The sequence below is a fragment of the Xiphophorus hellerii genome, chromosome 5 (genome assembly GCF_003331165.1).
Source record: "Xiphophorus hellerii strain 12219 chromosome 5, Xiphophorus_hellerii-4.1, whole genome shotgun sequence".
NCBI classification, from domain to species: Eukaryota; Metazoa; Chordata; class Actinopteri; order Cyprinodontiformes; family Poeciliidae; genus Xiphophorus; species Xiphophorus hellerii.
In genome coordinates this window covers 32,625,719-32,647,671 of record NC_045676.1, presented here as the reverse complement: position 1 = coordinate 32,647,671, position 21,953 = coordinate 32,625,719, and the positions used below count along the sequence as shown (strand labels likewise).

Here is a 21,953-nt window from a genome sequence, read left to right as displayed (position 1 = left end):
TTGCTTGGTCATTAGAAGCAAAAGATGCATCTGCTGCTAAAAATTACTTCTAACATTGATAACATCAACATGTGAAAAACTCAGCCCTTTCTGCTCGACTTAACATCAGTACAGTAGTCTGCTGACAATTTTATTTGATTAACCACTTAATAATTGGATAGCAAAAAGTGCCTAAAAGGCGTTTTTTTTCTCAGAACTGGAACCAGGAGAAGCTAAAACTATGCCACTTGAAGAGTTCTGGGTAAAACATATTATGAAGAGTAAAAGGTTCTTTTTTTAAATCTACATGCAGAATGTTAAGATTTTTTATACACTTTTGGTTTATTACTACTCTGAGTATGTTGGTTTTTCAGCAATAGACGTTTTGAGTATATACTTCAGTTAACGATTAATCTATTACTAATTTAGTTGATGATTATTTCAATAATTAATTCATCATGTTTTATTGTTTCAAGCCCTAATATATACAAATACAGTATATAGATAATGTAAGTATGGCTATCAGCTTCTTCAACCTATGTTATCCAAAAAATAAAGCCAACTGCCATCATTCAGAAATGATGAGCGCAATCATTTAACAATAATGGGCCTTTATGTCATTGTTACTTGGTGGAGTCACACTTCTACCTGATCTATAGATATAAGCTTCGTCCTCACTGCTGGGCTGCCATACTGGGACAGGACCTATCTCTGCTGTCAGCTGGTACTGGGTGAGGATCCTGTGGAGCTGGACTGGTTTCAGAGATGGGTGCTCACTGGACAACACTCGCCAACTCAACTGCAGACAAAGCAGGGAAAAAAATAATCTGACTTTATTCAGATTAAAGTCAGATTATTTAATCTGAACCTTTTGTTTACCTTAAACAAAAAGTTTAAGATAAACTTTATGTGTACCTTAAAGATGACAAACATGAAGTTCTTGAGATGCTGCCTGACTTGTTTAGGACTAATAATGATGTGGTACGTTTCTTCAAACAATACCTCGATTAAGTATGAGCATGCTTTTGTGTGGGTCACCTGTGTGAGCTGCTGTGGGGGCGTGGCCACTATGGACACAGTACTGTTGAGTTTGGTGAAGAACTTTTCAGCCAGATGTCCCAGACCGGACTTGGTTGCCCATTCCATCAGCATTCGCAAACACGCCTGGATTTGCAGTGACTTTGAACGCTGGAACCAACCCCGGGCTGGACCTGTTCGCACGCACGCACGCACACACACACACACACACACACGCCCACACACCCCACACACACACACACACAGTTGGACACTACATCAAATTCTGTGCACCAGAAAAAGGCAGAATAAAACACAAACTTGTGCTTATGTAAATTTCTGTCTTGGCGTGTTGCTCTGTATCACAATAGACATAAGTTTTCAATTAAGCTTTGATTGAAGAAAGTGAAACAATAGCAACACCCACTAACCGCTTACAGACTGTAAATGTGGTGTTGCACAAGGCCTCAGCTGGCTGCAGAGAAGACCAGCTCCAGTCTGCAGCTCTGCTGTACTGGTGCTATCAAACACTGATAGCAGCCAATAGACTTTTTGTTTCACCACAAAGTGAAATAGATGGCTAACTTTGCAGTAACAATAACACATTTATGGTATCTGGGCTAATCATTGTGAAGCTGCATGACAGAGGGTTCCCCTTCCTCTAGGAAAGCTTGCAGTGTTCTGTAAGAGAAGAAAAACCATGTAACAAAAGCATCTCCCTGAAAAAAATTCCAGGCTTCAAATTTTGTGGATGCAACAAAAAAACAGAACAATACACTGTGCAATGTAAATAAAAATAGCTTGGACTGAAACACATGGTCAGCTATGATTTCCCAACTTCAATGCGTTCAACCACTGAAAGCAGTCAATAGACTTTTTTCAGATAAATTATGTCCTCTGTGCTTGGTGCTCATACTCAGAAGAAGTGATAGCTACTGTACTGTACTTTAGCAATTACAAAAAGCAGGTTTTACACAATTAGCCAGAATATATATGCCACACAGAATGATCTCCTTACAACAGCTTTGGATGAAGGAGATGAAAATCAGGGATAGGAGATGGAGATCAGTCCTGATCTGTTTTTTTCCTGGTATTGGGCTCAGTCTTGGAATGTTATGCCTCGGTTTTGTTCTTGTTTTCTCAGGCTTTGAGAAATTAGGTTCAGCTCTTCCTCCGCTTGTTTCTCCTCATCTTCGTCACCTCTTATGATTTCTACATTCCGATCGATTTCAACATGTTCTGGTTCAAAATAAAAAGGCTTAATGACATTACTCATAGCTGTTTTGGCAGGAGAAAGGTAGTTCAGTTAGACCTATAGATGTCATTTACCCAGAATGCATCGCAGCACGAACAACATGGTAATGTTTGTGTGACAATATTTTATTAAAATTCATAAAAACTAAACAACCTACAGTATTATTACTGTGTTGATTTTACATCCAAGATAAATATTTCTCAACTAAATTTTATTGTAACAACTAATTATGGATCCCTTTAAGATGCAAACAAAGATTTGAAAGAATAATATTTCTGTTTTGACTTTGGTATAAATTATTGGGCACAAACAAACATGATCTAAACTCCTCTAAGCCTAAGGACATCTCAGCGGCGTGACTTCTGTGTGTGATGGGCAAAGACACAGAACAGAACCATCACAGAAGAGGCCCATTCAAATGTATTAAATTGGGCTCAACTTGGTTAAAATTTGAACTCAGGGCTTGTATTGACTGTAACTTTCTGTTTTTGTTCACCTTCTAATCTTAATTTCAGCCAGATATATTTTGCCTGCTGTAAAGAATTCAGCTTCTCCAGAAAGCTTGACATTTGAGAGGAATTGTCCAGAGTGTGCCACAAAACCAACAGTCTCCTCCTCATAGTGACCTCTCTGTAACCAAAGCAGACACTTCCTCCATCTTAGGTTTCTGAACTAACCCACACTCATGTTGGTTATAACAAAGTAAACTGACATCTCACCCAACAGGTTAGTCTTTTCTGTTTCTAGCACCATAACAATTTCTCAAGACCCCACTTCTGTTTTTATTTCCTTATATTTTCTCTCCAAACTTGGAGCTGGGCCAGGAAATTAGATTCCACCTATGCACAGAAACCTTGAGTTTACCTTTCAGAGAGAAGCACAGGCAAACATATTTTGTGAACGTTTATGAATGAAACTCTGAATGTTCATTTTCAATTAATTTAGGAATTTCCTTTCAAGTAGTTAGACTTCATGATTGTTTGTGTAGATTTATGTTCTGCTTCTTAATCATTGAACTATGTGATTACTAACAAAATATTTATTACACCGTCTATAGAGTACACAACTAATTTAAAGACCTGATATTGTGCCAGTTTTATGCAAATACCAATGATGCTTATAGTGCCTCACAGCCCTAGGCAGATCACATCACAATTTGGTTTTCATCCAACCCACTACACTCCCAGAGTAGTATTACTGCCTGTAACAACCCGTTCCTCTAGGAAATTGACCAGAGTCTAGTAGGGCTTTACACTGGAGAACAATACAGACGAGGACATGGAGAAGAAGGTGGACATCATAAGTTACATCAACTTCTGCAGGGATGTTGGGATACCAGTGAGGATTGCACATTGCTGTCCAAAAAATAATCCATGGATCACCCATGGCATAAAGGAGCTTCTCAATCATGAAAAGCGGCTTTTGAGAAAAAGGAGAAGCTGAATTTTGTTCTATAAGACCTGAAGAAGAGACAGAAACAGTCAAATATAGATAATAAAAAATGGGTATTGACTTCTCCCTGATTTTGTGGATAACAGCTTACCTTACTAAGAGACCGCAGATTGTCCAACTGCAAAAATGTCTAGGGAATCATTTAGAGCAACACATTAGCCTGCGGTACAATCTGGACCCATTTCTGTTCACTCTATACCCAGGAAATTGTAAGTATATCTCAGAGACCTGTCACATTGAAAACTATTCTGACAGCAACTATTGTTCTGGTGTTTCACACTGTCGATGCAAACCTCCGACAGAATGCTGACCAGAGCTGCACCGTTTCTCTCTTCCTTATTGCTGTTCGTTCTTCATGGAGACGAGCTGCTAAATCACAGCTGTCAATCAAATCACTTCCGTGCAATACTTGGCTCAGTACTGAAGAACAATACAGAACAATATAGAGTACTACCCCTGAATACTACTACCCCTGAAGTAGGTACAAAAATCTAAGAACAGTCAGGCAGAGCCACTCCAGATTTGCTAATGGAAATGAATCTGGCAGTGGTGGACCGGGACCGAACCGGTTAGAGTAGAACTAGTGGAGAAGTGCCTTTACTGTTGCAGAAAAACTGTTTATCTGCCATTATTAGCAGACATACTGACTAGCTTGAGCAATCGTGGAAGGTTCCGTTACGCTTCGCTCTGTTATAACGTAGCAGAGATAAAGAGGGAGGGTAAGCAGCATGTACACAAGGGAGACTGGCAGCACTAAGACCCTCCTCCTGGTTCTGATTGCTTGTTTCTGACAGTGATGGATTTCCTCTGCAGTTAAAACTGGGAGCACTGGGAGAGCAGAAGAGCTTGATTTTTTTTTTCACAGATTATCTTATACTGTCGAGACATAATGATAATTTTAACAAATATATACTGTATATACAGTATATATATATATATATATATATATATATATATATATATATATATATATATATATATATAACGTTTTTTTAGTAAAGGTTACATACTGCAGCTTAATACTTCTAAAGCACAAGAAATATTGTTGGACTTCAGAAGATAGAAATTCCCCACCCTCTGCTTTCCCTCCTTGAAGTAGTGCAGAACAACTGATTGGTGAAATACTTGCAACTGGATAAGCTAATGAGAAAAGCTAGCTCAGTGCTTGGCAATAGACTGATGTCATTACATATGTTACAATAATGGACAACAGCAGACACCTGCTTCACAGCTTCCTGGTCAGCCAGAAAATCAGCTGTAGCAAAGCCTGGTGCTTATGCTGACTGCTCTCCAGAACTGAGTAGATCAGATCTTTTGTTCCCAGAACACTTAGACTTTTTAATACTCTCTGATACTACATGTATGGCATGGTATTTAATATGTTTTTCTTTTTATATCTTTAAAAAAAAACCTATTATTTATTGCATATCTGTAGGTGCATTTGTGGTTGGTGCTACTGGATATGTGAATTTCCCTTTTCTGCATTAATAAAGTATCTACAGTATATATGCATCTATCTAGAACGCAGACATGTCTGTGCAGAAACTGCACATGACAGGAAGCTGCAAGCAGACAATGAACTGTGAGCATTATCTGCTGACTGCACACACATTATCCTTTACAATACTCCACCATATGTTCTGGATGCACACACACAGAGACACCCACATCGAAGTAATAGGCTTATGTCTGGGCATACAGTAATCTATGTTGGGATGAAGGATCTTATACAGACAAGACATCACATAGCATCTTGTCAAGGTGGGATAATGCTTTAGAACAGCTGTTTACACTCAGACCCACATGCACACATTTCGATAACCCAATCAAGCAAGTCAAACTAAACACACACTCTATCCTGATCTATGTAACATAATGTGAACTATGTTTATGGGGCCATGATGTGAAGGAGTTATTGTGTGAGTGTGAGCCTTGTGGAGTGCCTGGTGCAAACGTCAGCTATACCTGCCATAAACTCACTCCCTTGTTTCCATGGACACCATCAGCAGTGAAATATCAATGAGTGACGGAAGAGGGTATGAAGGAGGGAGGAGGTAGGTAGAAAAGCTGCCAGCAAAATGGGGAGTGATGAGATGGAGTTGGGGAGGAGATGGAAGACCGTGTAAAGGCATTTCTCCTTTTGCCAGACTTTAACTCTGTCTCACCAGTTAATGAAGACATATGGCATAATTCAGAGTGTGCTTGTGTGTGTGACAAAAGATATAAGGTGAGTTGTCCGGAAATGTTGAAAATTGCTGGTGGTAAATACTGTTTCTGTACTTGAAGCCAGTAATACACAATTAGCAAGGTCATCATAACAACTCAACCACCCAAACCCTCACCCTGCCACTTTTTCAACTCTATCTCTGCTCTTCTTTGTCAAACCCCCTGATGGCCAGATGGAAAGAACGAGGGAGGAGGGGGAGGAAGCCGAGGAGGAGGGGAAACAGAATGCAGATCGGAGAAGGGCACAGCGGACAAATCTTTGATAGTCCCTGTCAAAATGCTGGCAAGGACGAAAGGGCACACACTCACATATACTAAACAACTATGCACACTAGTAAGGATGTTTAATAGACAGGAGTGTGAAACTGTGGATGTTATTTTTTGTCTTGCCTTTGTCCAGTAACTGGTTAAGCAGTGAAACATTGGAGAAGAAGAAGAGGTAAGCAAACATCTGAGCCTGGATCTCCGGGTGAACCAGGTAACCGTGCAGAAGCTCCTGTGCACTCTGAAAAACCTGCAGACACAAAGAAATCTACTTTTTAGAACAGAAATGTCAATACCACTGATGCTTTGTGACATATTCTACAATATATATTCAGTCTGTTCTATGATCGCTGATCTGAAGACACTTGTAGCAGTTTTACTTGAATTTGATGAGTGAAACTACCACAAACACCCAACAATATTGATCATTAACCAATTTTCAGTTTGAAAGAAAATAGGCACAGTTGTGTGCTGTGCTTCTTTAGAATATGTTTATTTGTTTTATTTGTATCATTTTCTCAGAGTTCAAGAGTGCACACTTCTACATTTATGACATTTTGTTGCAAAATTCAATGTGGTTTCTGTGCAATGACAATAAAGTAAGTCTAAGTCTGCTGTATAACTCGGATGCTTACCTGCAGGACTCTGCGGACAGGTTCAGGAAACCCGACACCTCCTTTCCAGCAGGGCTCAGAGCTGTCGACTGGGAATGGATTACAGTCTAATAAACCAGGCAACACCACATAAAGAGCCTACACACAAACACAAACATGTGCCATGATCAAGATGATCTCAATCTACAGATGCACCACTTTTATATCAGGTTTGTTCAATACAAGGATAATATAGACAATTTATGTTTGCAACCAGCTCAGTTTTTAAAACGTAAAGAATATAGTGCCAAAGCAATAGTGACAGGGAACCTTAGTGATATAATAGACACACTGCTGGAATGTGTACATGATAACTTCCTCCAAGATAGTCATAGCCTCTTCATTGGCTGTTATGGTCGCCGATAACAACGACTCCTTTGACCCTGGACAGAGATGGCAAGAGACACAGGGACCTTTAAGAGGTTGCAGGAAAAAGGAAAGTGATGCGTACAGATGTGTCATTTCTGCTGCATGTCTGTGAGTAATGACTCCTCAGCCAGGCCATTTCCACTCATCATTCAGACTGAGTGTGTGGTGTGTTACCTTGCAGCATCTCTATGCTGTGTGTGTAGGCTGGCGCCCTTTGCTGGATAAAGTAGAGGATCTCAATTGAGTTTGACATCCAGAAGAAGATGGTCTGCAAGTCTGGGATCAGGTCTGAGATGCTGAGTAAAGACAAGGAGGCTGGGTCCTGACTACACACACGCAAGGTGACGCGTTACGTTGTTATGAAGACACAGTGACACAACCAGCATACAGACAGTAACACATAAGTACACATTAGTTCTTTCTATGCAGCATAAGTTAGAAAGCGATACTCACTGCTGAGCTTGCTTCTGAGCCAGCTCCTTTGTCTTCTCCTGCAAGCCACACACACACAGAAACCCACACCAATTAAGTTCCCATTAAACTTGCAGGATCTGCGTAGGTGAATTACACTTCTTTTAATGCCTTAGCAAGCTTTCTAAAGAAACATCATTGACATTTACAAAAGCCTGGCAGACTCAGAATACTGAATTTACATAATTTAATTCTTCATAAATGCCTTTGAAAGCCTGTATGGCACTTTTGCTATGTTTAACTAGTAACTCTAAAATCTGATCATCAAATTTCCAAAAGAATATTTGTTTGAATTTGATGCTGTAGAAACATATGGAAAACAATTAGCTTTTATTCTGAATACAAACTCTGTAGCTTTATATTTCCCAGTTGAATCATTGTACTACAAACACAAAGATTTGCTTTGTAACCAATAGCTAAATCCTTTTTTGCCATTACAGCAACTTAATGGCCTTTATAACTGCTTAGTAACCTAATGTGTGTTCTCACTAAGATTTGAAAGACTCCTTCAATGATTTCTATATGAAAACATACATGCTAAAATTAAAACCTCAATTAATCTAGGTTTGACATAACATTGGCCACTTTCTGTCTCATCTCTACCAGCGGTTCTGAGTGGAGGCATGGCCTAAACCAGAGTCAGTGAATGCTCAACAACAACTTCATTTAATGAAATAACTACGGTGCAGATAAGAGGAAACATCTCAGAGGAGAACATGTGTATGTAAACTTCTGGTTTCAACTACAATGATCAGTTAAGGTACAGAGAAATTTCTATGGGGAAAAAAAGTAATAAACAAAAACACACTAGGATCTAGTATAGTTTGAATTCTAGATCAAACTATACTAGCATTCAAACTATGCTAATATAAAGCATGTTGAATGCAAGCCTTTCAGGGTATTCCTCTAATCTGGGATAAAAATGTACAATTTCACCAAAAGAATAGTCCATGTACTGACACCAACCCATGCAATGGTTTGGATTCGACGGACGATCTTCAGCAGCAGTTTGCCGAAGCTGCCAGGAGGGAAGGTCGATGCAGAGTGTTGTATACACAGACACAATAGGTAGGCAGGCGTCAGCTTATGGTCGTCTCCTGGGGGGCAGAAATTTAAAAAACCAGTTGAAAAGAATACTATTGACTTATTTTCATGTTGTGGTGTATATCCAATCTACACATTCATAATGTAATCATCACAATATTTATAGACACAGGCAAACTCTTCCTACATAAGAATAAGGTGATGTAGTTGACAAAATGGGAGCATATAGTTAACTGTCATGGATGAAGACAAATACTGTGTGACTCCTGTCTTTTTTTTAGGTAGGAAGAAGTCAACCAAGCTGACACTAGAGAGATGTCGTCACTTGTATATTTGACTTTCTGTAACTTTCTTTGCTGGAGCCCGTTTTAGCATAAAACAGAACTAATTGTTTAAAAATCAGAGGCTTGTTTTTTCTATTCTGCAGGGCAGGAAAACATAGGCACCAATTCGTAAGGCATGATTACCAAGTTCCTGATGCAAAAAGTACATTTTTATGTTTTGTCAAAGTAATTGCTGCCAACATTGATTATCAAAATTAGTATCAATATTGATATCAAATATAGACTGATTTAGAATTCCTCTGGGGAAACAGTCTATATTTGATATATTAAACAATTAATACAAATATTTTTGCAATAAATAAATAAGCTAAGCCAGATGCTGTGCTTACACAAAATAAAAATAAATAAAATTCTAAAAAATTGTGTTTCTAATCTGTGTTTAAAGGGTTACATAAAACAATACAGCAATAATTCAACACTGTGCTGCAGTCTCCAAACTATCCAAACTTCAGAGTAGAATTCTTCAAAAAAATAACACATTTTCATATTAGACATGATCTCAGATTCCACTAATCACTGGATTCAATAATAGCATCAGACATTTCTTTCCACATCATGGTGCCAGTATTGTGATAATTATCTTGTAATAATTTTTGAAAATCTGTTCAATACAACAGAACTAAAAAATATATAATCTAGGATTTCTTAGCACATATACTTGAACCATTTAAAGCAACATGTTAATAATCTAATTAGACATAATACCATTTAATCATTATAATTGTATTAATGCCATCATTATTATCAATAGTAATACATGAGTGATAAATTCTAGAATTGTGCTGCTCAGAGTGGCAGCACACTGGAGTAGCTCTGCACTTATATTGAGATTTTGTTTTTTTAAAGGTACTGACCTCCAGGTTCAATGAGAGAGACGATTCTATTCAACAGCTGGTCCTCATGAGCTTGGTCAAACTCCAGCTGTAGCTTTCTTTTTTGACCTCCTCCTCCTCGTCCTGCTGTTTCACCTCCTGACACCATCCCAACACCGCGAGGTTTCACCAGGTGTGGCTTGAAGCTACGTCTAACTGCTGGGACACTAACCACTTGTGCGGTTTTGTCCTTCAGTACAGAACCGCACATTTTACAAGTCTGAGTCCCATCCTCCCCCTCATCTACCCCTGTATCATAAAGCTGCCCCAATGTGCGCAGCCGTGCCAAGGTTTGAGCAGGCAGGGGCTTGGCGCCCGTGGGGTCCTTGTAGAGGAAGATGTAATGTGCTCCAAAGGAGAGAAGGTCGCCATGTCGCAGCGTCGTTGTGCGCTCACAGCGGGAAAAGTTCACCAGCACAGTGGCGTTGAGTACAGGCTCAACAGCTACACAGAAACGGTGACTCTCTGCCAAATCGTCTCCCTTGTTGCTGTTGGTATGATGATGTGGTGCAGGGACTCGGCGCAACCGGCAGTGGAGGGGAAGGATGTCAGGTGAGAAGAGGCATATGTTGGGGCGGGCTGATGGGGTCTCCTGACCCACTGTGTGCTGCTCCCTGTTCAGAAGATAAACCAGGCAGTCCTGCAAAACACAGAAGAATCATTGGTACATTTAGGCCTGAAAAACAACTCAAATCCCCTGAACCTTTTTATATTTTGTAAAAGTAAAACCATAAACCTTAATGTATTCTATTGGAATTTGTATATGATAGACCAACACAAAGTAGTGTTTTGAGGTGGAGGGAAAATTTTACATTTTTCACCATTAAATCTGAAGTGTTACTTCTTTTCTTTGGTATCCCTGAATAAAATCAAGTGCAACCAGTCAAGTTTTACACATTTAAACAAACAGCGGACACTGTTCATTATCCAAAAGTGTAAAAGAGTAAAACCCAACGACAGCATTAATCTCTGAAGGAGCTGCAGAGACTCACGGCTCTGGTGGGACAATCTCTTGAAAGGATCACTATGACTCATCCACTTCACCAGTCAGGCCTCTTAAAAAAGGCGGCAAGAAGAAAGGCATAACCCATAAAAAGCCCCTTTTGCAGATTGCCATAAACCATGTAGGGATCACAGTAAAGATTTTGAAGAACATGATCAAATCAGACTGAACTGGAACTTTTTTGGTCTAAATGCACTTTATATGAGGCAGAAAAACAGCACTGCACATCACCCTGAACACAGTTCACGATAAACTGTGTTCAGTTTGGATGCAAAAAGCAGGTGGAACCATCATGCAGAGTGGCTTCTTTACTTCCACAGAACTGAATGCTGATCAGCGTTGAGTTGGGAGAGTTAGAAGCAGAAGACTTGAGACTTGGGAAAAAGTTCACTTTCCAGCAGGACAATGACCCTCCACATGGAATAGTTTAAACCGGGGTGCCCAAAGTCGGTTCTCGAGGGCCAGCATTCTGCATGTTTTAGTTCTCTCCCTGGTTGTACGAACAACCTTTTCAGCATGTCAGTTTTCTTCTTAGGCCTTCTAACGAGCCATCATTTGATCCAGGTGAGTTAAACCAGGGAGAGAATTAAAACATGCAGGATGCCGGCCCTCGAAGACCGACTTTGGGCACCCTGGTTTAAGTGATACTAGAGAGGTGTCATTTACCAACAATCTGATCAAATTCAAAATCTATGTAAAGACTTGAAAACTGGTGTTTCTCTCCATCCAATCTGACTGAGCTTTACCAAGTTTGCAAAGAAAAATTAGCAAAAATTTCAGTCACTATAAGAGCAAAGGTGGTAGGCGAGAACCCCACTAGACTGACAACTGAAATAAGAGCAAAACGTAGTTCTGCTAAATGTTGACTTGACTTGGGCTTAATACAAATGTTTAATATAAATGCTCGTCACACCTTTATAAAAACTGAGAAGAGAATGTTTTATTTTCCTTCCACTTCACAATCATGGTTTATTTTGTGTCTGTCTATAACAGGGGTCTCAAACTCCAGTCCTCGAGGGCCGCTGTCCTACAGTTTTTACATGTGCCATAGGTACAAAACACTGGAATGAAATGGCTTAATTATCTCCTCTATGTGTAGATCAGTTCTCCCAGTCTTGCTAATGACCTAATTATTCTATTCAGGTGTGGTGCAGCAGAGGCACATCTAAAAGTTGCAGGACTGCGGCCCTCGAGGACTGGAGTTTGAGACCCCTGGTCTATAACATAAAATCCCAGTAAAATACATTGAAGTTTGTTGCTATAATGTGGCAAAATGGAAAAAAAATCATGGTATTATGAACATTTTCATTATCTTCACCTGCCGATTGAATCCTTGTAGCAGAAGAAGATGGGGGGACTGGTAGAGAGAGTGCCTCACCCCTCCTGCTCCCTGACTGCCCTCTTCTTTCCTCCGGTTGCTGGAGGGTCCGTCACGTTCTCGACCCCTCAGTGGCCCTGGCAAGGTGGAATAATATCGTTTGGGCTCTTCTCCCACTCCAAGCTGCACATACAGAGAAACATGTATGCATTTATGTTGTTTGGTGAATAACAGATAATCCATCATCCAAACTGGGTGTGAGCAAGGGCCCTACCTGATTAAGGCTTGTTTCGCTGAGGCTGCGGCAGAACGATGAATTGCTGGAGCGGGGCAGGGTCAGTGTCCCCTTAGCCCTGTTCCTCTGGAGCTTCCGGGCCTGGGCATTAATATCTGTGAGGCGGCAGAGAGGAATAACAAGCATGAGAACAAGGAGGGAAGGGAAGGACAAGGAGGAGAACATGTAGAGAATAAAGTGAAAGGAAGACAAAAGGATGGGAAGAGCAAAGAGGAAGCTTTCTTTGATTTGGGGTATTTTGTTATTAACATAAATGCTGAACACATGCGTGAACCGACCAGATTTAAAATACTTTCTTAGGTATTAGTGGCACATGTATAATAACTTATATGTAAATAAAATAAAAGCTTAGGTGAGTAAGTGGTAAAAGATGAAGCATCACAAGAAGCAGACAATGGTGAAGAATGTGCAAAGGTGAACAACTCCCCGTGAATCGAATACAGAAAATCTATGGCCAGGCTATGTAACACCCACACGCATCCTAACACACTCTACAATGGCTTGCTAAAGTATTCATACCCCTTGAACTTTCCATACTTTGTCGCATCACAACCACAAACATATATTTAATGTAAAAGACCACATTAAATTGGTATACAGCTGTGAAGTAGAAAGAAAATTAAACATTCTTCAAAAAATTTTTTACAAATAAAAAACGGAAAAGTGTGGTGCGCAAAAGTATTCAGCCCCTCTGAGTCAATACTTTGTGGAACCATGTTTTACTGTAATTCCATCTGCAAGTCTTTAAGGGTTTGTCTGCCAGCTTTGCACATCTAATGACCTGAAATTTTTGCCCATTCTTTGCAAAACACATCAAGCTCAGTCAGATTAGATGGAGAGAATTTGTGAACAGCAGAATACAGATCCCCCTCCATGGGCTGCCACCTTATCATGGTGGAGGAGTTTTAAGTGTCCCAATGATCCTGGGAGCTTTGCTGTCAGGGGCTTCATGCCCTGGTAGAGTGACCCAAGGCAGATGGATCTTAGGTGAGGAATGACCCTCCACATGGAAAACACCAGGTTCAGGCATAAATTCAATGACTGACTTTGTCGTCGTCTCATCGGATATCTTGGACACTCAGGTGAAGAGAGGTACGGAGCTGTCCAGTGACCACTACCTAGTGGTGAGTTGGCTCTGGTGGTGGGGGAGGATGCTGGTCAGACCCCAACGTATTATGAGGGTCTGCTGGGAACGTCTGGCAGAGTCTCCCATGAGACTGAACTTTAACTCCCACTTGTTCTGGTGTTCACATGTTCCGGTGGAGGTGGGGGACATTGAATCTGAGTCAAACCTGCTTTAAACACTTCTCCACATCTTTCTTAATGACCTCTGCTGTGTTACTTGGACTTCATGATGCTATTTGCTCCCCAATATTCTCTTAATCAACCTCTGAGGTGTCACAGAGCCGATGGATTTCTACTAACATTAGATTACACACAGGTGGACTCTATTTAGTCATTTGAAGAGAAAATAGGCTGAATACTTTTGCACACCACATTTTTGTATTTGTAAGAAATGTTGACCTTTATATTTCATAGGAATGTAAATCGATTTATGTTTGTGGTTGAAATGTGATGAAATATGGAAAAGTTCAAGGGGTATGAAAACTTTTGCAAGCCACTGTATGTCACTGACTTATGGGGGGTGACAACGCAGGTAGAGGTGGTCTTCATGGAAATGACTGACAGCCACCCTACCTGAGGCCAGTCCCCACCTTTAGAGCTGGACTGTACCACCCGACCAGACCGCAGGGGGGAGCTCCTGTGTTTGCCCAGCCCAGACCGACCCATTAGAGCCGCCAAGAATTGAGGGGTTCTGGGCCCTACAGCAAGGTGGAAGGGGTTAGGAGGGAAGTGGGGGGCTGAGAAAACAACCCCACACCCAAACACCAAGCACAGAATTTACCCCCAAACACACAAAACCTTTCACACAGCACATGCCACAAGACGTACATGCAGAAAGAAGTGAGACACATAAGCAGTTACTACAGAGAGATAATGTAAGGTGTGGCAGAATTTTACTCTTGACATAGAAATGCCAAATTAATTTAAGCAAAAACAAAAATCATGAAGTTAATTTGTGCCAAATCTATGTGAGTGTGTTTAATGAATGGCTACAGGGTCAGAGGAGCTGGACTCGTTCTTTTAAAGTTGCAGTCCACATGGCAAACTGGCCATGACTGTTCCAACTGCAAGTCTAAAAGTCATAAATGAAACTTGTGCTGCAATTTTTATTAATTTAGCCAAGGCTTTTAATAACATGAAACACATGGGTTTCATTGACAAGCTTGGTTGCATTGCAGTTTCTGGTAAATGGTAAATTCCTGGATCTCCAAATATCTCTCTACCCATGTTTGTGAAATTACAGCATTTTTTTCTCTCAGCTACTCATGTTGTCATTGGTGTTTTACATGGATCAATCCTTAGTACCACCATATTTTCCATCAACATCATTAACACAATGGAGTCATTAGTGCATCTCTATGTGGACAACATAGTTGTCCACAACAGTGGTTGATCCCCAGATGCAGACAACTTTAGCTAAGTTTTAGTGGGCTCCAAGAGGACGTCTCCAAGTAGCACCTATAGTTAAACATCTAGGAGATGAAAGTCATGGGGTTTGATAAGATAGGCTGATAACCATCAAAAAATGCTATTATTTTAACTTTTTTTTAATAAAAAAAGAGAAGAAAAAAAAGAAGTTTTATCAACTTTAGTGGCGTTTATTGGAGAGTAGATTAACCCAAACCACAGCGTCCCTCAGAATTCCCTAAACCCCCCCCCCCCGTCCCTTCTCAGCTTGGAAATGATTTCCATTAATGCACAGTGTCAGCTTGCATTCCAACACCATCAAAGTGACAAGTAAAGCTGAAACCTAAACATTCACAGAAAAACTGCTCAGTTAACAGCAGAAGTCCCTGTGTGAGCATCTCTTTGGCACAAATTAACTTTCACAGAACAAAACTACTGAAGGATGACCATAGCTCAGAATGAAAGTTCTACAGTATCTTTAAATTGTGATTTCTTTTATTAAAGTGTATGTGAGAACAGACAATTCACACATGAACATGCACGCTCCCACATACACCAAAGGGAAAAAAAAAAAGATAAAAACTGCTAACAGAACAAGAAAAAAGTCCAGGCTGGGTGAGTTTTCTAAAAGCTAAAACATAGAGAAAAGGTTAGTGTGAAAATAAAAACATCAAAATGTGATAAGTGAACAGATGTTTTTTCATAGAAAGCAATATTTGCTGTTATGTTATCATTTGCTCTTTTCTTTGACAGCATTTTAAAAAATCAGATCACGTTTCAGAATGTTAAACCAACATCTCACCTTAGAACAACAAAGGATTTTACATGATAATACTAATCATAGGATAAATGTTTTGAATGAATCCAGCAACTACTTAATACAGCCTACCAAATAAGATGTTTCAGTTTCACCCAGAAACAAACACAACTTTGTTCATACATAACAAAAATAATTCTAAATGGTAGAGGGAAAATCAATTAAAAAAATTAAAAAATATGTATACATTTTGAAAACACTGATAATATAATGTACAGATAGCTATTTAGGAAATTAACTTCTTTCAGTCATTTTTTAAATTCTTGTATTCATTCTTAACTATGGCAAGTTTAGTTGTATGAGCTCATTTTCTTCCATTTGACTTGTTTATTAATACAACAATTTTAGTAAATGGTGAAGGTTGGTGTTTTAATACTTTGTGCCTTAAAAATTCATGAATCTGCCACTTTAAAATAGACAGTTTAAAACATTGCCTTCATTGTTTATGCAGTGTTCAGAGAAATGAGGAAGCTGTGATCTCAAGGCAGCAGTCAGGTCTAAAAGCACCAGAGCAGCACAGTTCCACAAATCAAGATTTAGCAGAAGGTCATTAAAAACTTCTAAAACAGCTGATTCAGAACAATGAAATTGTTTCAAACTGAACTGAAACTTTGCATAGATGTTATGTTCAAAGAAGACTGAAAAATAAACTGTACCCAATAGCTCTATTAATGGAAGAGCACATGGAGACACCTTTGCCCTCATAAATAACTTTGCTGAGCTCAGCTTAAAAAAAACCCAAAACAAAAACGCACACACACCCGCACACGTCCACGCCCTCATGCACACACACACCAAAAGATCTGTTCAAACAACATTCTGGAGGCTGCATAGAGAAATCAAGCAAAGTAGGACTAGGTCATCAAGCCCCTTTTTTAACATTATTTATATCTTACTTTTCTAAAAGAGATCAAAGAGAAAGTTGTCCCTCCTCTCAGTCACATTAGTATCTGCATTACTCTGTAATCTGATTTGTATTTATTTTTAGAAATTAGCTGCAAAATGTATAAACTTTCATCTCACTGCATTCAACTCATTACTCAATTTGCTTCGATTTATAAAGTTTTAAGTTTTATGAGAAACTAAATCATAGTGTTGTGATGACAGCCTGACATCCACAAGCACTTAACAGTAGCTTATAATCAAAATGAATATTACATTACTGAGACTGAGCATATATTTTTTACGCATTTTAATACAGCCAATACCAAAACTATTTTTACAGTAAATGCAGTCTAATTCTGACAGCAAATAGCATATAAAGCATGTTTTGTGCTTTAAAGCACCACTATCAAAACTGTTGAACATATAGGACAGACCTCAAAACACAATGCCTGGAAAAAAAATCTATGAGCAACCTTGTATATGTCTTTTGTTTATTACTTTTTTAAATCACATTTGAAGAAAAAGAAAACCCAAGTAAAGACCAAAATAAGCTTCCAGATAAATATTTCATTTATTAAAAAGAGAAGAAAGTGATTCTTTTCCACACAACCTGGCTCTGTGTGGAAAAGGAATAACCCCTGATAACCTGCATGCTGGGCACAACAGCTGTCAGAGTGTTTGCAATGACTGTCTTCAACATCGCTGTGGAGAAACATTAGCCCATTCTTCTTTGCAGAATTGTCTTAACTCTCCAACGGTCGCGCTCAGACTGTCAATTTCCAAAACCACACAAAAAAACCTCGTGAAAGCACACACAGGGTCAGTACGACCCTGCTGCAACGTGCACAAAAAAAACTTGTGGGGTCTTAATGACCCCGTATCTCAAGAGCGTGGGAGGGCTAAACTACATTAAAGTGTTTCAATCATTCATTTTGTTTATTTCTGCCATTCCAAGGTGGGCTTGCTTGTATGCTTTGCGTCTTTATCCTGTTTAAGATCAGGAAGTAATGGCATGACATTCTCATTCAGGAGAGCAGGAGTCACAATTTTATCAAGTGTTTCAGGTTCAGTCAAACAAGACCATCACACAGCCAAAACTATGAATGTGACTTCCTATATCAGTCATTGTTTCACTAATGAATCTTGATAGGCCACCTACTGGCAAGCTTCCTTTCTTGTTCCTTGATTTTTTACCCATTTGTAGATAATGGCTCTCACAGGAATGGCTTTGCAATCATTCATTTTTAGTCTGTTTTAGTGCTGCAAACATTTTTTTTTTCTGCCTTAAAGTGCCTAAAATATATCCGAAAAACTGGCAAGTTGAAGCCATAGTTTTTTCCATTACTCCAATCACACTCTTGTTAACATGTGACCAAGATGGCGGCGCGTGAACAACGCGAGGCTCAGCGTCTCCAGAATCTGCTCTTTAGTGGTTTTTTATCTATTCATGACTGGACTTTTTTTCAGGATTGCACAGCGTTGCTGCGCTACAGCAGACACGAACTTCTGGACCTTTGGAGCTACAATTTTGACTCTATGATCTCCGATCTCCGACTCATCCCAGAGATCTCCAGAACACCAAGTGAGGCTGCTCACTTCTCCCGGCCGTGTGGAAGTGTACGCAGGCCGCGACGATAACGCAAACAAAGACGGGGTAAGCGTGGAGGGGTGCGAGCTAGGCTAAAGCTAACACCACACCGGCTCCCTTTACCCAGCATTTTCCTCGCCAATGTCCGTTCTCTGGCTAATAAAATGGACGAGTTACGACTATCCATCACGAGTGACAGACGGATTATGGACTCAAATGTCATGTTTTTCACCGAAACATGGCTAAACAACAGCTGTCCGGACAATGCTATCCAGCTAAGTGGACGCCACACACGCCGACAGGACAGCAGATGACTCCGGCAAGACCAGAGGCGGAGGTTTGTGCATTTATATTAACAAAGCTTGGTGCACAGACTCTGCTACTACCGAGAGTCACTGCTCACAGAATGTGGAGTTTTTAATGGTCAAATGCAGACCTTATTACCTCCCAAGGGAATTCACACCCCCCCCCCCCGGATGCTAATGCCAAGCTAGCCATGAAATAACTCTATGCGGCTATTAGCAAACACCAAACCAAATACCCCGAGGCTGCTTTTATTGTTGCAGGTGATTTCAATCACTCCAACTTGAAGACAGTTCTTCCCAGATTCCACCAACATGTCTCCTGCCACACCAGAGGAGACAAGACCCTGGACCATGTCTACTCCAATCTGGCTGGAGCCTACAATGTGACACCCCTCCCCAACATCGGCCAATCAGACCATCTCTCCCTGTTCCTCACACCTCGGTACTTGCCACTCATCCAACATGTGAAACCTACCGTGAGGACAGTAAAGGTGTGGCCAGAGGGCTCAGACGCTGTGCTCCAGGACCGGTTCAGGAATACAGATTGGACTATTTTCCACCATACAGACTTGAATCAGTACGCCTCATCTGTACTGAACCATATTTCCACCACCATAGAACGTGTCACCACCTGCAAACGCATTACCATGTACCCCAACCAGAAACCCTGGATGAACCGAGACGTTCGTCTCCTGCTGAAGGCCCGCAACATCGCCTTCAGGTCAGGGGATGCACAGACTTACAGTGCAGCCAGGGCTGAGCTGAAGAAGGGAATCAAGAAGGCCAAACACCACTACAAAAGGAAGGTGGAGGATCATTTTTCTAACGCCAACCCCCGACGTATGTGGCAAGGCCTTCAGATTCTCACAGACTACAAGAACCCCAATACCACCCCCGCTTCTACTGATGTCTCCTTCCTCAACGAACTTAACAACTTCTATGCTCGTTTTGAGAGAGGGAATACCACAACTGCAACCAAAGAAGCTACCACCCCAGGCCAACAGCCACTGACTTTCCTCCCCACTGACGTAGGAGCGGCTCTGAGCAGGATTAAATCCCACAAGGCTGCGGATCCTGATGGCATACCTGGACGTGTCCTCAGAACGTGCTCTGGGGAGCTGGCAGGAGTGCTGACGGACATCTTCAATCTTTCCCTGGTCCGCGCTGTGGTACCGACCTGCTTCAAGTCTACCTCCATCGTCCCAATCCCCAAGAATCCCAACCCAACCAGACTCAATGACTACCGCCCGGTAGCCCTTACCCCCATCATTACCAAGTGCTTGGAGCGGCTGGTCCTAGCACACCTCAGATCCTGTCTCCCCCCCACACTAGACCCCCACCAATTTGCATACAGGCAGAACAGGAGCACAGAGGATGCAGTCTCTATAGCGCTGCACTCTGTCCTTTCTCACCTGGACAGTAAGAACACTTACGCCAGACTGCTGTTCTTAGATTTTAGTTCAGCATTCAACACTGTCATCCCATCACAACTCATTACCAAACTCACAGACCTCGGCATCAGTCCACTCATGTGTAACTGGTTGCTCGACTTCCTGACCAGTCGACCTCAACATGTCCGGCTGGAAAACCACTTCTCATCCACCATCATCATAAACACCGGAGTGCCAGAAGGCTGTGTGATGAGTCCCTTCCTCTACTCCCTCTTCACCTACGACTGCAGACCTGTCCATGGCTCTAACGCCATCATCAAGTTCGCAGACGACACCACGGTGATCGGCCTCATCAGAGATAATGACGAGGCCGCTTACAGGGAGGAGGTAGACTGTCTGGCTGAGTGGTGCGACAAAAACAACCTGCAGCTGAACACCGAGAAGACCAAGGAGCTTATCGTGGACTTCAGGAGGAACGCTGACCCACATCCACCCATCCACATTAAGGGGACAGTGGTGGAGCGTGTGGACACCTTTAAGTTCCTGGGAGTCCACATCTCCAAGGACCTGACTTGGACGACCAGCTGCTCCAAACTCATTAAGAAGGTGCATCAGCGCCTCTTCTTCATGAGGACCCTGAGGAAGAACCACCTGTCCTCAGAGATCCTCACGAACTTCTACCGCTGCACCATTGAGAGCATCCTCACCAACTGTATTACAGCTTGGTACGGGAACTGCTCTGTCTCCGACCGGCAGGCGCTGCAGAGGGTGGTGAAAACTGCCCAGTATATCGCCGGGGCACCGCTCCCTGCCATCAAGGACATCTACAGGAAGCGGTGTTTGAAAAGGGCCGGGAAAATCACAAAGGACTCCACTCACCCAGCACACACACTCTTTTCCCTCCTGCCCTCTGGGAGGCGTTACAGAAGCCTACGGACCAGAACCACCAGGCACTGGAACAGCTTCTTTCCCACAGCTGTCACGCTTTTGAACGCCTCCTGACATAAAACATAAACTATAAGGACTGTACTCCCCTATCCTCTCATACAACAATAACACATGGACTATCCTCACACACACACACACATCACAGACTGTTTTCTTCACACACACATACAACCTGTAAATTTTATCTGCCATTATTTATTTTTATTCCATTCCCTAACATTCTTGTATATTCTGTATAATCTGTGCATATAGCTCCCATATTTATATTTATACACAATATCTATATCTCTTGCTATAACCCCTTATAGTCCATACATACATAGTCTTGTACATCTGTAAATAAATATTTATATCTCGTAGAGCACTTCTGGATAGATGCAAACTACATCTCGTTGCTTGTACTTGTGACAGTGCAATGACAATAAAGTTGAATTCTATTCTATTCTAACAGTGCAGACCATTTTTTTGGATGTTTCTACAGGTATTTTGATGATCTATCTTTGGTATCATTAGAAGCAGTTTGAAATTGTAAGGCCTCACTAAAATGGGACTCATTGTCATCTCTTCTGCTTTATAGATTCTTCCTCAGATTCTGACTGAAGCCAGGACACTGGCTAGGCTACTCCAAACTGCTATTACTATTTCCAGCCAAAAGTAGCAATAGCTAATGGTAGTTTTCACTGATATCTCAGAAGAGAGATATTAGTGAAAACAGTAAAAAAGAGAAGAACCCCCAGCTCCAAATCGGACTGTGGGTATAAATAATTTTGGATTTAGGTATACAGTATGTATATGTATAAAACAAATGACAACTTGACATGAAAGTCATTCTGTTTTCCTGAAATTGCATTTTTCTGTATGGCCTCAAAAATATTCAGCTTTACCAGACAAACAAAAACAGAAAACAGTTAATCTGATTGCAGAC

General features: G+C 41.0%; 1 protein-coding gene across 5 annotated transcripts in view; it reads right to left on the bottom strand.

Moving 5' to 3' along the window:
* The window catches only part of radil (Ras association and DIL domains), a 35,549-nt gene that overhangs the window by 8,325 nt on the left and 5,271 nt on the right, over window positions 1–21,953 (bottom strand). For 3 of the 5 annotated variants that reach the window (XM_032562300.1, XM_032562302.1, XM_032562303.1), the window contains exons 5-16: window positions 14,278–14,385; window positions 12,542–12,657; window positions 12,268–12,450; window positions 9,929–10,586; window positions 8,653–8,783; window positions 7,669–7,706; window positions 7,390–7,541; window positions 7,117–7,229; window positions 6,829–6,945; window positions 6,320–6,443; window positions 1,018–1,190; window positions 628–778 (exon numbers count right to left, since the gene is read on the bottom strand). In XM_032562300.1, coding sequence (XP_032418191.1) covers window positions 628–778; window positions 1,018–1,190; window positions 6,320–6,443; window positions 6,829–6,945; window positions 7,117–7,229; window positions 7,390–7,541; window positions 7,669–7,706; window positions 8,653–8,783; window positions 9,929–10,586; window positions 12,268–12,450; window positions 12,542–12,657; window positions 14,278–14,385 — 2,064 coding nt within the window. The remainder of the gene's footprint in view (window positions 1–627; window positions 779–1,017; window positions 1,191–6,319; window positions 6,444–6,828; window positions 6,946–7,116; window positions 7,230–7,389; window positions 7,542–7,668; window positions 7,707–8,652; window positions 8,784–9,928; window positions 10,587–12,267; window positions 12,451–12,541; window positions 12,658–14,277; window positions 14,386–21,953) is intronic. The other 2 variants (XM_032562301.1, XM_032562304.1) reach the window with 2 other exon arrangements.